This window comes from Anguilla rostrata, chromosome 13 (assembly GCF_018555375.3).
Source record: "Anguilla rostrata isolate EN2019 chromosome 13, ASM1855537v3, whole genome shotgun sequence".
Classification (NCBI taxonomy): Eukaryota; Metazoa; Chordata; class Actinopteri; order Anguilliformes; family Anguillidae; genus Anguilla; species Anguilla rostrata.
The window spans coordinates 9,962,662-9,977,715 of NC_057945.1; the positions used below are offsets into that span (position 1 = coordinate 9,962,662).

General features: G+C 41.8%; 1 protein-coding gene across 1 annotated transcript; it reads right to left on the bottom strand.

The window, feature by feature from the left end:
- Positions 1-273: 273 nt before the first annotated feature.
- LOC135237607 (translocon-associated protein subunit alpha-like) lies at positions 274-6,676 on the bottom strand. Its single transcript, XM_064304902.1, has 9 exons — positions 6,517-6,676; positions 5,159-5,274; positions 4,869-4,962; positions 4,571-4,698; positions 3,232-3,366; positions 2,458-2,534; positions 2,120-2,198; positions 1,663-1,756; positions 274-1,487 (listed from the first exon to the last, which is right to left on the bottom strand). The coding sequence occupies exons 1-9, from the start codon at positions 6,584-6,586 to the stop codon at positions 1,423-1,425; spliced, it is 858 nt and encodes a 285-aa protein (XP_064160972.1). The 5' UTR covers positions 6,587-6,676; the 3' UTR covers positions 274-1,422.
- Positions 6,677-15,054: the final 8,378 nt, after the last annotated feature.

Here is a 15,054-nt window from a genome sequence, read left to right on the forward strand (position 1 = left end):
GGATATGGGCGTTACCAGACGCGGAAAATACGGCATAAATGAACACTGAATGAAGATGACGCTTCACATATCTATGAATAATTGATTTATGGATTAAATATATTGTATTTATTTGTAATATATTATGGATAACTCTTCTGTTTTGCAATAAATTTGTTTGCGGAGACCAACAGAGCTAGAGATCTTGTTATTCTACCGTGGTATGCATTTACAGGATTACCCACAAAATTTGGGAAATGTATTTGTATAAATGAATCATAACGCAACATTCCGTTAGTCCTTAGGTTCTGCCAAGCTTGGTAGTCTTTATTAACAGCATGCATTGACTCACTGTACATTATCAAAACACCGGTCTCCAATCAAGCAGTCAAATGCAATCACCCAAATACCAATTCACAGACAAGCCCATCAGCAGTTTCCCCCCAGATTGTCATCTTTTAAGGACCGACTGTACCACAGTAGTGCTCCTTAAAAAGTTGTGATAACTGGCACCGAATTGCAAAGCATCTCAGCTGATGCGAACCCGCGCCACATATTCATCAGTTAGTGTTCAAATTGTACGTGGAATGGCTCTGAGCAAAGCAACACAGAATACTGCCACAATAACCACAAACCACCCGCCTCCGAGGTACCCAGGGCCCAATGCCCTCTGTCAACATGACCGAGCTTCCTTCTGTGTGCAGCACCCCTGTGTGTCAGTGAGAGAGTGAGAGTGAGAAAGAGAGAGAGAGAGAGAGAGAAGCTGCTTTTGGAGATGGTGTTTCTGATAGCTTACTAATTCTGTTCCAAATTGAGTTTCAAAAACTGTTTTTTTGCCCACAGTCAGAGCAGATAATTGATTTGGGGCAAGGATCAACGGATCCCTGATATCTGTGATGGGAAGCATCCTCATAATTTACAGATGTGAAAATCAGATCAATACAAAATAAGAAAACTAAAAACAGATCCCCCTGGTTTGTTGCAATTTTTACATTACAAACCTGCTAAAATAAACTCAATCACATTTCAACTGAAACAGCTGCGACAACAGCCTTTGGATAGGCAATAAAACGCACACATTAAAAAATTACACATCTTTCTTTGAATGGGACACACCACATTACAGCAATAAAGTGATTCAAACCAGGCTTTAAGCAAGCCAATGTTTCATTAATCTGTTCCAAACTTTTAAAAAATTAAGGCCCAACATCTGTGTTAAAACCATATCAGTTAGGGTCCGGCAGGTAGTGGCGGTACACTCCATCAGGATGCGAGCAGAACAGGCGGATTGGCATGCGCCGCGACCGCTACTGTTCTGGAGCCTTGCGTGTTCAGGGCAAGGGCGTGTCTCGAGAGTTCTGTGGCGGGCGGACATGCCCATTGGGCAGAATTGGGTGGAGGGGGAGGGGCTGGAGTGGGGCTGGGCCTCGCGGCCGGGCCGGGTTACTGGTCCGTGCCCGCGGCTCTCTTGGTGCGCTTCCGGGGAGAGGCTTTTGGGGAGGCTTTGTCTGCGAGAGAGAGGCGGGAGAAATAACCAATCAGATCCTTTATTTATGCAGGGAATCCCACTAAATAGCCAATCAAATCTTTCATTTATACAGTGAATCCCACGGAGACCAGGGTCCCTTTTACAAGACAGCACCAGCACCAGCACCTGGTGGCACAAAGAGGAACTGCACTCACTCATGACATTGAGGGTCTCCTGGGGAATCCAGCTGATGTCCACGTCGTTCAGACCACCTGTACCTGTCTCTACTTTCACAGGTAGTCTCTTCCTCTGCACCACACAAGAACACAGGCCATCATTTACATGTTTATCTACACCAGACTACATATCTGAAGAGATTTCAGCCTCTAGCCTTGTAGATGCAAGTTCAAACAGCAATGTATTGTTACCAACAGGCTCAGCACTAAAAATCAGGGAATCATCTTGTGCTTTTCTTGGTTGATAGCTTTCCATTTCTCCAATGAAGACACAGGCCTAAATGGATGCGATGTAAATACTATGTAAAAAGCTGTGTAAGTCAGTCTGGATAAGAGCGCTTGCTAAATGCCTGTAATGTAATTTCATCACTCCAGACCCAAAGTAATAAAAAAAATTATCATCATCATACAATGAAATGCTTGTTCAGATCCATACCGTTCGAGCCTCCAACACCTGGTAAATTCCAAAGAGCAGCAGAGCCACCAGCCCAGAGAGGAAGACATACATGAACATCCTGCAGAACACCACAACAGAATACTTACTCATAACACAGGGGCTTTATTCATACTCCCTCATCACACGAATGCTTTCTCTACAATTCTAAATATTGCAATATAAAAACATTTTGGGGGGGGGGGTTAATAGACTCTATGGAATCATGAAAGCAAAAATCCAAAACTCCAATACAGGCCATGAAAAGCTAAACTGTGGCAAACATCAACCCAAGCTGTAAGTGTGTGGATTTCAGACCACAGGAGGAGGAGGTTCCTTACGTTTCACCATCCAGCCCCTCGTCCAACTCGATAATGGTGACTGTCTGGTTGTATATGGCGCTCTGGAAACCGTTACCCTGCAAGAGCACAGTGCAGCACACACAGCTTCAGTGACTGAATCATTACTCTGTGTAACCATATTAGTGACTGAATCATTACCCTGTGTAACTGTATCAGTGACTGAATCATTACCCACTGTAACTGTATCAGTGACTGAATCATTACCCTGTGTAACTGTATCAGTGACTGAATCATTACCCAGTGTAACTGTATCAGTGACTGAATCATTACCCTGTGTGCCCGTATCAGTATAACTATCAGTGACTGAATCATTACCCAGTGTAACTGTATCAGTGACTGAATCATTACCCTGTGTAACCATATCAGTGACCAAAACATTACCCTATGTAACTGTATCAGTGACTGAATTATTACCCTGTGTGCCCGTATCAGTATAACTATCAGTGACTGAATCATTACCCAGTGTAACTGCATCAGCGACTGAATCTTTACCCTGTGTAACCATACCAGTGACTAAATCATTAAGTCTTTTTACAGTATCAGTAACTACATTTATTATCCTGTGTAATAGAGCACACCCATACAGCACAACTGACTGGGCCCACAATTCTAGCATACGGCTTGAATTTGGGCTGCACAATTACAGTGTATGGAACAGTTTTTTTGAGCACAGGGAAGATTGTTGCATAAGAATCAAGCTTTACATAACATCACACAACACCACACGTGACAGCCCATCTCATCACAGCTCACCTCACTGTCCAGGTAGTTGAGCAGGATGACGAGTCCAAAGGGGCGGCCGGCCATTTGCTGAGCTGGGATGAAGGAGTACTCAAACGACGCCTGTCTCTGGGGCTGGACTACAGTGCTGAGGGGCAGGGCTGTGAACTACAGAAACCCCAGTACAGTTACACTCAACATAGCAACACCCCACTACAGTTACACGCAACATAACAACACCCCGTAGTAATTACACTCAACATAGCAACACCCCATAGCAACAACACTCAGCATAACACCCCACTACAGTCACACTCAACATAACAACACCCCACAGCAATTACACTCAGCATTACATTACATTACATTACAGGCACTTGGCAGACGCTCTTATCCAGAGCGACGTACAACAAAGTGTATAACCATAACCAGGAACAAGTATGACGAAAACCCTAGAGAGAAGTACCGGTCCAAGTGCAGGGAACAACCGCATAGTTCAACTTGGACCCTGAAGGTTAAACTGATTAACACTAACACAACGAGAACAGCAACAACGCAGTCCATGGAAAAAATACAAGACAGGTGCATTAACTAAGTCACCTACGAAACAGCTACCTAGTTACAACCCTAAGCTTACAGTCATTTAAGAGATTACAGGGAGGTAGGGAGGGATGGGGAGAGGTGCGGCCTGAAGAGGTGAGTCTTCAGTCGTCGTTTGAAATGGGTCAGTGTCTCAGCTGTTCTGACCTCCACAGGGAGGTCATTCCACCATCGTGGGGCCAGAACAGACAGGAGACGTGTTCTGGAAGTGCAGGTGCGAAGAGGTGGAGGTGCCCCATAGCAATTACACGCGAAAAAACCCTAACCCTAACACCCCACTACAGTTACACTCAACATAGCAACACCCCATAGCAACTACACTCAACGTAACAGCACCCCACTACAGTTACACTCAACATAACACCCCATAGCAATCACACTCAATATAACAACACCCAAAACCAATTACACTTGACATAAATACCCCAAAGCAATTAAACTCAAAATTGCACCCCAATGCAACTACAGTCAAGATGCACTCCGTGCATTTACACTTGACCTAACAACATCATTTACACTCAGCCGAACAAAAACAAACCAATATCGACACGCTTACACTCAATTTAACATCCCAACACGTTTACAGCACAGCACTCAAACACATTTACAGGAAAAAATGGCATGCATTTCCACTCAACACCAACACAATTACACTCCGCATAACTCCTATACAATTACACTTAGCACATCAACACCAACACATTTACACTCAACATCTTGGGCAAATAACACTGTGGTGATTCCATATGTGATAAACAATGGTGTGACTCACATTCTGAATGTAGAACTGGTAGTCCTGTGGGTAACGGAATGAGGCCTCCAGTGATTGGACAGTGAAGTCTTGACTCCCCTTGTTGGTGAAACCAACCAGGAACTTCACAATTTCATTGGCTGGAAACTCTGGCAGGAAAATTGGTGAGAATATAGTGATTTTAAATAACCATTACTGAATTCTATAGCATTGCAGTCAAACTGACCACAACTCCTGAGATAGAACTTGTGGTTGAGCTACAACAGGATGCTGTATGGTCCACTACACAGACACTTGGAAAACAGCATTCTAAACGCACCTTCCCCAGTAACGAATACAATGGTGGTGTCTGCATCAGGGTGAGAAGTCACATCGGTTCCTGTAGAGTCTTCATCTAGATCTTCGTCCGTGTCCTTCAGAGAGAAACTCAAGGTCACACATAGTCTCACCGCATTGAGATTAGCACAAAACAAATGGGCTAATAACACATAGCTAACTGACTACCAACAGCCTGCACTACTTAAATCAAACTGGGCTGAATTGCAGCTTGGCATTCTTGAGGCATCATCATCAAGCGTTACTGCTTTTCTGTCTGTTGCCATCACCTACCGATTCAGAAACTTGGGCCTCCTCAACCAGAACCTCATCTTCGTCCTCATCCTCTTCCTCAACTACAGAATCCGGACCTTGGTCTTCTGAGGGGTCACTCTCAGCTTTAACCCCACCTGAAGCAGGACAAAGGGTCAGAGGGTCATCACTTTTCAGGCAGACTAACTTTGTTTATTAATTAACACCTAACATATACTCCTCAAGTATGTACACATCCAGCCAGTTACTCCATTAGGATCTGAGTATTACAGCCCATTTGGATATTATTATTTTTTTCATTGGAGAAATATTCAAACTTCTTAACTCACAATCATACCTTTACTTATAACAAATGAAAGAAATCCAGACCAGTCATAAAATATCAAGATACAACCAGCGGTTTACAAAAGCATACATCTCTCATAACATACAGTATCATTCATTGCTAAAGCCAAAAATCCCATGTTTTTTTGTTTTTGTTTTTTTTTGCATGAACTCAGCACAGCTCAATGTTTTGAAATTTTCTAAACCACTAATGCATGCTGTAGGGAAAGTGTGAAAACGGCATGAGGTTAAGCTCAAATTCATTCGTGTGCCGTTGCGGCAGCAAAGGTATATCATCGGCGCATTTCACAATTACATCACATATCAGGACAAGGGTCCACAGTAGCGTTATCCGTAACAATGTATACGTCGCAGCATAACGGAGAGCGCAGTCAGACTTTTTAGGACACGTCACCAATGCTAGCTTAGCAGCCTGCAAGAACGTGCAAACAGGACAAAACAGATGTGGCTAGGTTATTGCATAGCTACATGCAATGGCAACGTCTTTATTTATTTTTTCAACAGAAAATCGGCAAATATTTCTCCATAGAAATGTGAGAGTATGGCAAGGTATTAGCATCATTTTCTTATTGAATAAAGGGATTTTATTTTACAACAGTGACGGTTCAGCGGAGCTAACCACTGAACATCTGTCTGGAAGTAAACGTTTTAAGGAAATTCGAGACGCGTGTAAAACAAAAACAGCGTGCAACTAGCCAGATATTAAGGAAATCTGTCAATAAAGTAAATGTTTATAAAGCCAAAACTGACTTTATGAACACTTGTTTTTAAACAGTGGAACTAAAACATTTAAAGAACAGCCAATGCAATCTAACCAAGATTTACTTTCATTAATGAAACTCAAGCGCAGAGCTCAGAGTTAACTATAAAGTAGGCTAACCAGTGTTGGAATAACTAGGAAGAACTGGCTACATTCTGACTGAAAATGAAATAAAAGTGCCACGTCTGTGTTTAAAATGAACACTATCGTCGGCAGTAAAGTTTTCAAATCTGGCGCAATCTAACGTAGACAACAGAAACGCCATATGCCTTACCTATGGAAACAAGAGTGATTGGAAAAGCGAGCAGAAAAAGCAAAAATATTTTTGGTCCGAAATTAAACATTTTGAAGCCGTTTGGTTTACGCCTCAGTCCAAGCCAACACTCCGTAGAAAAAGACCTCAAATCGATGGGTGGGAGCAAAGAAAGTTTTTAAACCCGCCCCTTGTCGTCACAGTCAGCCTCTGATGAATCGAAATGTTCGAAGTCGGGAGTGCACAAGATCGAATCCGTTCCAGGGTTTTGCGGCTACTCCTGATCTTAATTATTTAGTTAGCTCATTCATGTCTTGATCTGACATGATACGCACCAGCAAGAGTCGAAAACTGCAACTGTATCCTAAAAATTTTGATGGGCTGAAGTACAGGAGTGAAGTAGCGTAGTTTGTAGTGATGTCAGAGAACTAAAGGTAGTTGGTTGGAGAAAAAACCGGTACGCAGATCAGCCCTCTAGGACCGGAGCTTTCGTATCGCTGTTAAGTTAAATATCCTATATGGCATTTAGCGGAAATATTATAGGCAATATTAGGGTAGTCAAGCCTGGAAAGAATGGGATCCGACATGGCAATTGGTATTCCAGTACTGGACCGATGATGTCACTGTGGCATGTAAAGTAACCAAGATAGCCTACACAAGGTTTAGATACATGTATAGCCGCGTTTCCACCGCAGGAACTATACCCCGGAACTAGGAACCTTTTGAGGAACTCAGTGCGTTTCCACCGCAGGAACTAGGGTCTAAATTTAGTTCTGGGTGCTTTGTTTTACCCCCCAAAACGTTCCTGCTCGGGGGGTAGTACTTTCCGAAAGTACAGGAACCTTTTGGGTGGAGCTTGCAGCGCTGAACATTTCTGATTGGTCGAGTACTCGCACCATTTGTGTTGTATTTATTTTCCGCCATTACCCGCCATGTTTGAAAATATGCGGGCGCAACCCGATTTATTTTCATAATAACTTCAAATCAAACTTGTATGTTATGCGGCGCAGTAGCCTAGTTTTGGTTATAGCCTGCCAACGTCTTGGAATTATAACGTGTGCTCTTCTGTTCTTTTCTTGCTTTAGTATTCGTTTTATAAAATGCTAAGCATTCGTGCTGGGACAGCATATTACGTACTAAAACATTCAAACTGATTAATTCGGTTGCTGAATATTTTCTTCCGGATTTTCTTTGTTAGCCCGTTGTAATTGACTCAAAACGTTTGATACAGTTATGTGAGGTATGCGGTAGTTCTGCGTAATTCACATTGGTGATAGCCTACAGTAAAAGCAAACTGGAAATCACCTTCCGCACTTTTTGTCATGGTAAAATAACAGGTTAATTCTAGTAATAGTACCTTTAGCTTTTTCAGACTGCCGTCATTTTACTCTGCCATTCTTCAATTTCACAAAAAGACCAGGAAGACTATGGACTAATTTATGGTGCATGGTTCGCATCTGGAGGGCACACTTCGCTGCTCGGCTAGCAGTAACTCCGAAGGAAAACAAACGGTGGCTGTACCACTACTAATTTAAATTTTCACGCAAGTCCGAGTTTTCGTTCTATTCTTGTCATATTGCGATTAGCCTATATAGAATTGACGATGAGAAAGTAATCAAACAGCAAATTGTTTACAACGCGTGCATGTTTTCTGCTGTTGTTGCCAGTTATATTGGAAATGTGAATGCATTCTGTCGCTTCGGATGTCAAGACATGAAAGCGAATGTTCGCATAAAAAACATAATGAATGTGTTTGAGAGGATATATAACTGTTGGTCTGTTATATCCTATTTGTTGCATAACGGTCCAAGTTCAACTACCAACGACAGTTTTGCTTGACAACGGTAAAATATGCCCAAACGGCTGCAGAAGAATATTTCAATTCCATGTGATTAAATCGATAAAAATCAATAAATACAAAAGTAACCATATATAGTCATTGTTGGTAACCCGTTGTATATAAGTGGAATAAACCCCTCCGGGCTGTCCCGGTTAGAAGAAATCATATGACAGATGGACCGACGACAACGTCGCTTTTCCATACGTCAGTGGGCTAATTTGCCTAATCTTCGCGGGACTTTAGACCCCGGTGGAAACGCAGACAGCCATTGGCTGAAGGAACCTTTTAGTTCCTGGTAAAGCAGTTCCTGGGACTGAAAGTTCCGGGTAATTTTGGTGGAAACGCGGCTTATGTAGGAGATAATATATTCTCCCGTCCAGCCAATGGTAATAATATGCTGTTTATGTTGATTGTACCAGGTTTTTAAAATGAGATCTCCATTTCGTTTGGTTTCATATATTGCTTTGGCAATCCCAATACGTTGCCTTTGGCCTGTCTTGTAATCTAGATCACATTAGCATATTATCTAAAGGTAGCCTTTTGCAGAATTGCTTATTTTAAAGGTGGCTTCATATTTACAAAATATGAATAAATAAATAAAATAAAATCCTGTCTGTCTCTGTCTCTGATAACGCCACTTCAGAGGTACAGGTGTGGACGCAGAGGTACAAACTTTTCATATGATTATTTATATGAATTATTTATTTATTCAAGTAAATATAGCTGATTTATGAAATACTACGGATTTCTCGTGTCTGTCTCAGTAATAAGAAAGGCAATTTATGCTAAAATTGCTCATCCAGGACTCATCCAACACGTATAAATAATACCAGTTGCATTTTTCCCTCACCCCGTGTTCTGAAGCTCCTGACCCGCTCATTCTCTCTATTTCTCTCCGTTCTGTTTCTTTTCATAGGAAGAGCTGTGGTTTGCTGCAAAGCGCCTCAGCGTTCTTGCACATGAAACGGTGCAGAGCGCACATCTGCAAAATTAAAAAAAAAAAAAATCTCCAGTAGAACCCTGCAACACACACAGCCACCCACTCTCTCGGGGCCTCGACTTCACCGTGCAGAGGAAGCCTGGGTCCTTGCGCTGAATGCTTTTCACAAGGTTTAAAAGGACATGCCTTCGTCGCTTATCTGTCGTTTAAAGAGAAAGAATGTGTCATTGAATCCAGCAAACACCCTTTCTGTCCCTGGCTGATTTTTGGAGGGTTTGAACGATAGTCCAACATGGAGAACAACTGTAACTGTACTCAGAAAGGTAAGCGTGCCAATTTCCTAATCTCAAAAACCCGAACTACGATAGTTATACTGCAGATCTAAATATTTGCTCCCTTAAATAATAATCATTAAATTCCACCATCAACACAACATATTTTCATCATCAACTTCATTATCTTTCTCCATATAAGTGCTTTATCCTTAACAGACCTGGTATACTGAGACAAAATTCAGCCTCATGCAACTCAGAACGAGCGTCGAACCAGTAGCATTGCAGGCGACACATGTAGCATTGCAACACAAGTTCAATTGTTAGGAACAATTGAACATGTGTTGTGTTGACTATTGCAAAGACCACTATTCATGGTCAGTTTAACCAGGCATTGAATGCCCAGAGGGATTATAAGGCTCTTTAAACACGTATTGCACTGCGATTTCACATTGAATAATACTGAAGAAGGCCAAACATAGAGAGAGCTCGCCACTGCATATCATGTTAGAACTTGGAGTTCTTTGAAAAAATTCTTAATGAATACATTTGTCACGGAACTATTAAGAAAATAAAACAAACAAAAAATATATATCTTTTCTACCATAGCCAGGATTCACATAGAAAAGTGAACTCACTTGATGAACTCACATGTTTCTTTGCATTTATGTCATGAGGACTATTATTACATTTGAAAATAATTATTTTATTTACTCCCAAATAATTATCACAGGGCAATAATCTCAGGTCTCTTTTAACTGGAGCACAAGGTAGGTTTCTTTTTTTCAAAGGTTTTCAAATCAAAACAAACCTTGTTTGTCATGCTTCCGGAAGTTTAGGCGAAATTATTAAAATGAGTTACTAAATTATCCAAATGATTGGTCGAGTTTTTTTTTTTTTTTTTGCAAAAGATTGAACTAAAATTATTAGTATTCAGGGACTATATCTTTTTGCAAATAAAACAATTAAGCGAAAAACAAACTACACAACTCTATTATTTCGGCCCTTTTCAACCTCAGAAGGTCCTTCCTGATGAATATACTTTCTGTGACTTACAGCTTAAGTTAAAATGTAACCTGACTTTTTGTTCATTTTGTAGTAAATTAAAGATTTAATGTATTTAAATTACATTAAATCTTTCTCATAATACCTGCCTCTTCTCTAGCCAGGAAAATGTTCCGTTTGATTAATGTGAATGTCTACGGAAGGGGTTTAAGATGTGTTATCTCATGGATCTCTTGACTAAGCAACAAGTTGTAAGACCCAGCAGTGGGTACTGACCCACGGTTTGGGAGGCCCTGTTCTATATTCTTAAGACCCAGCAGTGGGTACTGACCCACGGTTTGGGAGGCCCTGTTTCTGTACTCTTAAGACCCAGCAGTGGGTACTGACCCACAGTTTGGGAGGCCCTGTTCTATATTCTTAAGACCCAGCAGTGGGTACTGACCCACAGTTTGGGAGGCCCTGTTCTATATTCTTAAGACCCAGCAGTGGGTACTGACCCACCGTTTGGGAGGCCCTGTTCTGTACTCTTAAGACCCAGCAGTGGGTACTGACCCACAGTTTGGGAGGCCCTGTTTGTGTACTCTTAAGACCCGTCAGTAGGTACTGACCCACAGTTTGGGAGGCCCTGTTTCTGTACTCATCTGCTCCCCGTCCTGCAGGTCTGGGCCTGCTCAAGGGCACCTTTGAGCTGTGGCTTCTGCTGGCGATTGTCTGCACTGCGCTGCTCCTGTCAGTGTGCTGGAATATTCTGTGCTGCATCAGCAAGTACTGCACAGGTAAGAATGCACATGTATTTTAGTATTTAGGGAACTGGGCTTGTCACTCAGAGGTTGCAGGTTCAATTCCCTGGTGGTGGTATATGGTCACATATACTTAAAACTGATTCAGCAGATATTCAGTTTTGTAAAAAAAAAAATAATAATAAATTAATTAAAAAAATATATATATATCTATATATATAATATGTGATGTGATTGATGAACTTCTTACCTTGCGCAAAATAAATTATTGACATTTATACTTTCAAACTGCTCTTGTCTTGACAGACAGTGGGAAGAAGTTTTTGCCTCGCTTCAGAAGGAGGTGAATATCTGTCTGTCTCATATATTTACATATAAATAGGGTTGGACAAAATAAGAGAAACAGGAAAATGGCTTTAACTTTGAATTAACTATGTGACATTTACAAAGGCAGCTACACAGATGAGTTGTATTAGATGTAATGCCAATAGGCCATATGTATCAGCAATAAAAGACTTTATTGATGCATGAGTTTCCAAGGCAACAAGAGGCAACTGAAAGTTTCAAAGAGCCCTTCTTGTCAGCTTAAGAATCGAAGTTGCATCAGTCACAATAACGGCTAAATGATTTAATGTGACAAGGGGAACACTGTTGACAATTATGATAATGCAAGACAAACGCAAACAAACTGCTTTGGCAGATTGCCATACATTGTAAGTCGAAGTTCACCGACAGGGGCAGACAGGCACGTGCAAGATATTCACTAAACACCCCAAAATTTTTTCTTCGAAAATGACCACAGAATTGGATCAATGAGTCTGCAACTTTGTGATGCACACACGTATTCTGGTGTAAAAAAAAAAAAGTAATACGATCTGATGAATTAACACAATTTTCCATCTGTCTGAATGAAAAAAATGACATATTTAGGATTTTTGCTTTTTTCACTTTTTGGACATAAGACTAGTCTTAATTTTGCTGTTTTTCCACTGAAGCATTTTTCATAAATGCCTCATAAATAAATCTGATCTGGAAAGGCTTGCATTTGGAGAAAACGAAAGCATTCAGCCCATATTGTCTGTTGCAATCTGTTAGATGTGGTGGTGGATCTGTAGTGGTATGGACAGCCTTCTCGTGGGAGTCATTGTGTCTGATGAATGATCAGCCTGGTTGTATAATGGCCAAGGACTAAGAAGCCATTTTACTGGGTCAGTTTCATCCTGTGGTGTCCACAAGCACCGGGACTAAACATCATTAAACCTTTATGGGAAGTTCTGGAGTACAGAGTGCAAAGTAGATTTCCATCTCCTTCATCCTTGAAGCAATTGGAGGATTTCTTTTTGAAGAGTGGTCCAATATCCCAGTGCACACAGTTCAGAACAGCTGTTAGTAAGGAGTTAGTAAATCCTTATTAGTAACTTGAAAATCATGTTTTGTTTGATGTTTTCATTATTTTGTCCAACCCCTCTATGTATATATGAACGTATTATCGAGTTTTTGGAAATTTGTTTTTGATCCAAAGAGATGACAATTTTTTCTTTCTGTCTCTTTTGGAATTGTGGTACGTGGTTCAGTCTTAGTCTTCGACTGAAGGACATGGAAGACAACCCAATCTATGGAAACATCAGCTATACCCAGACTCGTGAGTGTGTGTGTGTGTGTGTGTGTGTGTGTGTGTGTGTGTGAATGTGCGTGCATGCTTGTGTGTGCGTGTGTGCGTGTGTGTGAATGTGCGTGCGTGCTTGTGTGTTTGTATGTGTGTGTGCATCCTTGTTTAGCATGTTACTAACTTCTGGCCTGTTAGACAATAGTTCAGGAAATCCCCATATGTCTTGAGGCCGTGAGAGTAGAAAGAGCTTGTGGTTCATTTTTTTGTGTGGGTGGTGTGGCTCAAAAAAGAACTGCCAAATTCTGGAGAGAAAGTGGTTACAATTCATAAACAAAAAAGTAAGATGAAGAAGTGTTAATCAAAACTCACCCTTTTATTCTGAGTGTTTCTCAGTAGGTGCACAATAGAAGTCAGGTGTTCTGTCTGCTGTGCTCGTATTCATAATGCATCTGAGCACACTGATCTAGGATCAGGTTTCCTCTGTCCGTATCCTAACCTTATCCATCACCAGCTCACAGTCACAACTGATCCCAGACCAGCACTCCTACTCTGAGACACATCAGTGAATGGTCACATCATCGTAAGACAGCACCAAATACATTAATTTATACTCATCGGAGTTATTCTGCAAAATTGTCATTTCAGTCATTTTCATGTCAAGCTGTAGCAGTCTGCTGAGGCATCCTAAACTGTTAGGAATTAATTTTTCTCTGTGAGAGCTGCTCATTAAGAAATTCCCCCCCCCCCCCCTCCATGTTGATGACTGTTTCCTGCTTTTTGCTGACAGGAGTGGATCTTCCAGTCGCCTCCTCTGCCTCCAGTGATCATCAGAAGATGAAAGGAGCGTCGCAGGTTAGAAACCGCGTCCGTTTCCTGTCTGCTGAACCGCCACGCTTCAGCCGCCGGAAAGAAAGATGGCCGCCCGGCTCCCCTGCCCTGCCCTGCCCCCACTCTGACGCCCCAGGCGCCATCACTGCCTCTGTGGGACTGTGCGCTCACCCCTGTGTGGTTACTGAGGTTTGGCTAGGGTTAGGGTTAGGGTTAGGGTTTGGTCGCGCCACACTTCAGCCAAATACCAAGCAAACAATAGGACCCGTGTAACAGAGATTCTAGACAGATCGCAAGATGGTCCACTACCATGTTAAGACGTTGTAAGACCAGTTCCCTGATCATCCTAACAGTTATACTACACTGCTGCCTCTGTATTTTCTGTATGCATACAGTGTACAGTATACAGATTGCTCTTGCTGGTGTATGCTGGTGCAGTTTTAAAGACTGCAGTGCTACTGCCAATTTGCACCCTTTCGCTAGCTACACTTGCCTGACAATACTATGAGCCGGTCTGGTTGACACTATGATGTATAACTTGGATTGTACTGGGATGTGCTTAATTAATGGTCAGAATCTTTTTCTGATGTGTAGTAGATCTCGTTTTGATGGGCTCCAATCGGAGATGGAGATTCAAGCCAACACAGCCACTGTCCTATAATGTAACTGCCATTAGAATTAGCTAGAACCAATCAGATTTTAGTATTTTTCATAGTGTCACAAATTGTACGTTCCCTTTCCAGATGCTCTTGGGTAGGACTGTCCTAACCTGTTCCTGGAGATCTAGCGTTCTCTAGGTTTTCATTTCAACCATAATTTGCCACACCTGACTCTACTAATTAGCAGCTCAACAAGATCTCTAGCTGAGTCTGCATTGTTAGGGTTGGAGTGAAAACCGACTGGATGGTAGATCTCCAGGAACAGGAATGGGCAGCCCCGATCTAGGCTGGGACCAAGATTCACAATACCCTATCTAGCTACTCTACTTCATCACACTCTGAGTTTCCAAATCTTTCATTCTACCACTTTATCTTTCTCCTTCCCCTCTCTTTGCTCTTTCTCTCTCTCTCACTCTGTTTCTGTATTTACACTAGAGGGTGTTTCACTGTATTTGCACTCTGTGTATTAGGCTTTATAATACTTTATTATGCAGCGTTAATAAGTCTTAGGAGACCATGTGCCACATCTGTTTCTCTCTCCAGAGAAATGCTGCTGTGTCTCCCCCACATGATTGACATTTTTGGTTCAGATTAAGCGGAACTCGTGAAACCTCTCCTGATCTCTTATTCTGTCTGTTTCCTGTTTGCTTCTGATCTTCTGCGGAG

Excerpts from the sequence above, each read along its gene's own strand:
- LOC135237607 (XM_064304902.1), bottom strand. The coding sequence starts at position 6,586 with ATGTTTAATTTCGGACCAAAAATATTTTTGCTTTTTCTGCTCGCTTTT. Across the intron at positions 2,535-3,231 it reads TCAACTACCTGGACAGTGAG|GGTAACGGTTTCCAGAGCGC; the intron begins GTGAGCTGTGAT and ends GTGCTCTTGCAG. Across the intron at positions 1,757-2,119 it reads AGGTGTTGGAGGCTCGAACG|AGGAAGAGACTACCTGTGAA; the intron begins GTATGGATCTGA and ends TGTGTGGTGCAG.